We start from the raw sequence: 3,044 nt of genomic DNA on the forward strand, positions 1-3,044 counted from the left end.
CACACACACACATACACACTAGCTATGTTTACATGCGCAAAATTCTTCGATCAGATTGAATTGTATTCGGATTAAATAATCAGAATGTATTGTTTACATGGGCACAACCCGATCAAGAGTGTTTACATGCACCAGGCTTTTATTCAGAACAGAAGCACTGACATGCACAGTTGCTAACCTTCCCTTTAAAAAAACACAGAAAAAAGTTCTACTTTCGTCATGARCATAAACAAACAGCTTCTGAGCTCAGAATGGACCTGCGACAGGTTTGAATAATGGTGGAGACGTTACTGCACTCTCTGGTTCAGCTGCAGGTGACGCAGGGACTTTTTTTTATTATTATTTTTTGCGAAGTGGTGCAGGCTGTGTGTCTTCCTTCTTTAGTGAATGAGAGAATGGGAGGAAAAGTTCTGTCTGCTCGAAACTGCTGAATGAAAGTCAGCAGACATGCACAGTCAGGTCAGTTTTCCACAATCAGAATAAGATGATCAGATTAAATGTTTACATGCAAGTCGTTTGGATTATCAATCGGCATAAACCACCTCTCTCATTCCGATTACAAATTCATTCGGATAGAGCTGAATCGGGTCAGAATAATCCGAATGGGGTGTTTACATGATGCATTTTTATTCCGAATGGCCATTTAATCCGATTACTTATGTCCATGTAAACGTAGTGACACACCTCTCCCCCCTCTCACTCCATCTAATCTGATCCCCTGAAGGTCAATGTGGAGCTTCACAGAATGAACAATTCAACACCAGTATTCTGAATTAATGGCTGAACTATGTTTTTTTCTTTTGGGAGGCTGGATTCTTCAGATTCATTCCCTCTAAACTCACTTACTCCTCTGGCTAATAAATTCTTGCTCTGCAGAGGTTTTTCTATAAACAGCACAGTGTACCATATTTTGATGATTTACTATGATGTTTTGTCTTTTTCCTCATCTAAGCTTCTGTGTTTTTTTTGTTTTTCTTTTTAAAGATAGCGTGACCCCTGCTGATTGCTGCATGACCTGATCACCTGTTCCCCCATGTTTTTGTCATGTGTGTGTCTTCTTGAATGGGTGTTCTTAAACATAATTTCATTATGCTCCATAAAATGACAATAAAGGCATCATCAATCAATCAATCAATCAATCAATCAATCATTTTTTTGCCTCTGCAGTTTTCATTATGTTCAGTTGCACATAATGCTGAAAAAAGGAAGTTATTCCTGTGAAAAGATCTGTTATAGGTGATCTTGTAAGATTGCAGTCAGTTAAGAAGTGTATTTTTGGTTTATTAGACATACAATACTGGACATTTAAAGAAATACCTGCAGTAGGAGCAAAACTGCACAAAATTAATTTCCTTTTAAAAAATTCTTTCAGCATCCTAAAGGTTTCTTGTTGGGGCAAACTGAAAGCAGATATTGTTTGCACCTTGCTCAGGTCGATCATGGTGAGGATGTCCGACTGAGCTTTCCCACTTTTCACTCTCTCTCGTTCTCTGCGAACGTCCTCATCTTCTGGACCGAGAGGCGGCAGCTGAGGAACGCTCCACCATGGCCTGAACAAAAAAAAAAGAAGATTATTTTAATCTTAGACTAAAGAGACAAAAATTATATTCACTTTGCATTAATAATTTCTGTATTTTATCTGTTGCTTAAACTAGGAAATAAGAGGCAGTTTTACCTGAAGTAAATGAAAAATTTGTACTCCAGGAGAATGGTGAAGATGAAAAAGATGAAGCCTTCTACAGCCATCGCAAACAGATTCTTCCCCACAAAGTCCCACTGAAAAGGGTCGAGAATTGGTTTGGTTCCTGCAGTGGGACACAGAGATGTTATGAAAACATAGATTTATTAAAAAATTAAAATAAAAGAATACATTAAAAAAGCTCTTTTACACCTGCTTATTAATCTAACTGTAATTCCAGTATGTTTAGCTAAAGTTTAAAGTTTATTTAGCATCCATAATTTCACACCTCACTTAATGTGTGCAGTTTGCTGTGTCCCTACAGTCCTAAACAATAAATAAACAGAAATAAAATAAAGAAAAGGTTTCTCTGTAGTGGTTGATAACATTCGTACCCAGTCTCTCGAAGGCGTTTGCCATCGCCTGGTTTTTAGCCATGTCGATGAGACCTCGTCCCAAGCAGAAGTGTGGGAAGATCAAAAACACATTCTTCAGGATCCTGTTGATCTTGTTTAAATTCTGTGAAAACAAAACATCCACAAATTTGAGTAAAAGCAGCAATAAATGTAGCTTTTTTTAAAAACCGATGCACTTAAGTTCAGTGATGGCCGTCAACATCAGTTAACTTCTGTTGGTTGTTTTTTTTCTCCACATTTTAAGATTGATAATCTTTTGATTTTGCTGTTGAATTGTGCAGCCTGTACCTCATCTACAAACATCTCCAGGACAAAGGTGGCGAAGCTTCCATTGATCCCGATGAAGAGGTTGATGGAGGTTAGAAACACATAAGCTGTGCTTGGGATGGAAAAAACAAAGGACGCTGGGTACATCAGAGGTATTATGGACCACCTAAAAAAACAATAAACATTTGTGTTTTTAGAGCTGAAAACCAAATCGGTAAGATGGGACACAAATTTAATGTTAAATTAGACACATCATGTTTTTAAATCCTTCTTTTTCACATCTAAATCATTCAGCTGGTGTTTATATAAAGTGGAACTGTAATGCTTTGCTCTGAATTCCTCCTTATTGTAACTCCAAAAGCCCCTCTTTCACCCCTTTTCTGAAATGTGTCTCAGATCAACTCGTTTTGACGCTGTCTCTTGAAATCCAAACCCCACCTGCCCCCCCTCCAGCTTCTAGAGYGATCCATTCTAGTTTGATAGAGGGGTTTATGACTATAAAGCTGCACAGCAACTTTTTGTTTAAAAATTAATTAAAAGATGTCAACAAGGGACATCTTGTCCATTGATTTGATTTATTTATTTAACAGGAAAAGATTATTAAAAATCAAGCCTGACTCAGCATAATTGCTGTTTTACAGCAGGTTCGTGTTCTGCAGCACATAAAACACTCAGAATTACAG

General features: G+C 37.5%; 1 protein-coding gene across 1 annotated transcript in view; it reads right to left on the reverse strand.

The window, feature by feature from the left end:
* Nucleotides 1-3,044, reverse strand: part of abca7 (ATP-binding cassette, sub-family A (ABC1), member 7) — a gene marked incomplete in the record, with an annotated part of 46,053 nt that overhangs the window by 6,941 nt on the left and 36,068 nt on the right. The window contains 3 exon segments of the mRNA XM_014007289.1: nt 1,676-1,805; nt 2,074-2,197; nt 2,383-2,527. Coding sequence (XP_013862743.1) covers nt 1,676-1,805; nt 2,074-2,197; nt 2,383-2,527 — 399 coding nt within the window.

Source organism: Austrofundulus limnaeus, unplaced genomic scaffold, assembly GCF_001266775.1.
Source record: "Austrofundulus limnaeus strain Quisiro unplaced genomic scaffold, Austrofundulus_limnaeus-1.0 Scaffold41, whole genome shotgun sequence".
Lineage (NCBI taxonomy): Eukaryota > Metazoa > Chordata > Actinopteri > Cyprinodontiformes > Rivulidae > Austrofundulus > Austrofundulus limnaeus.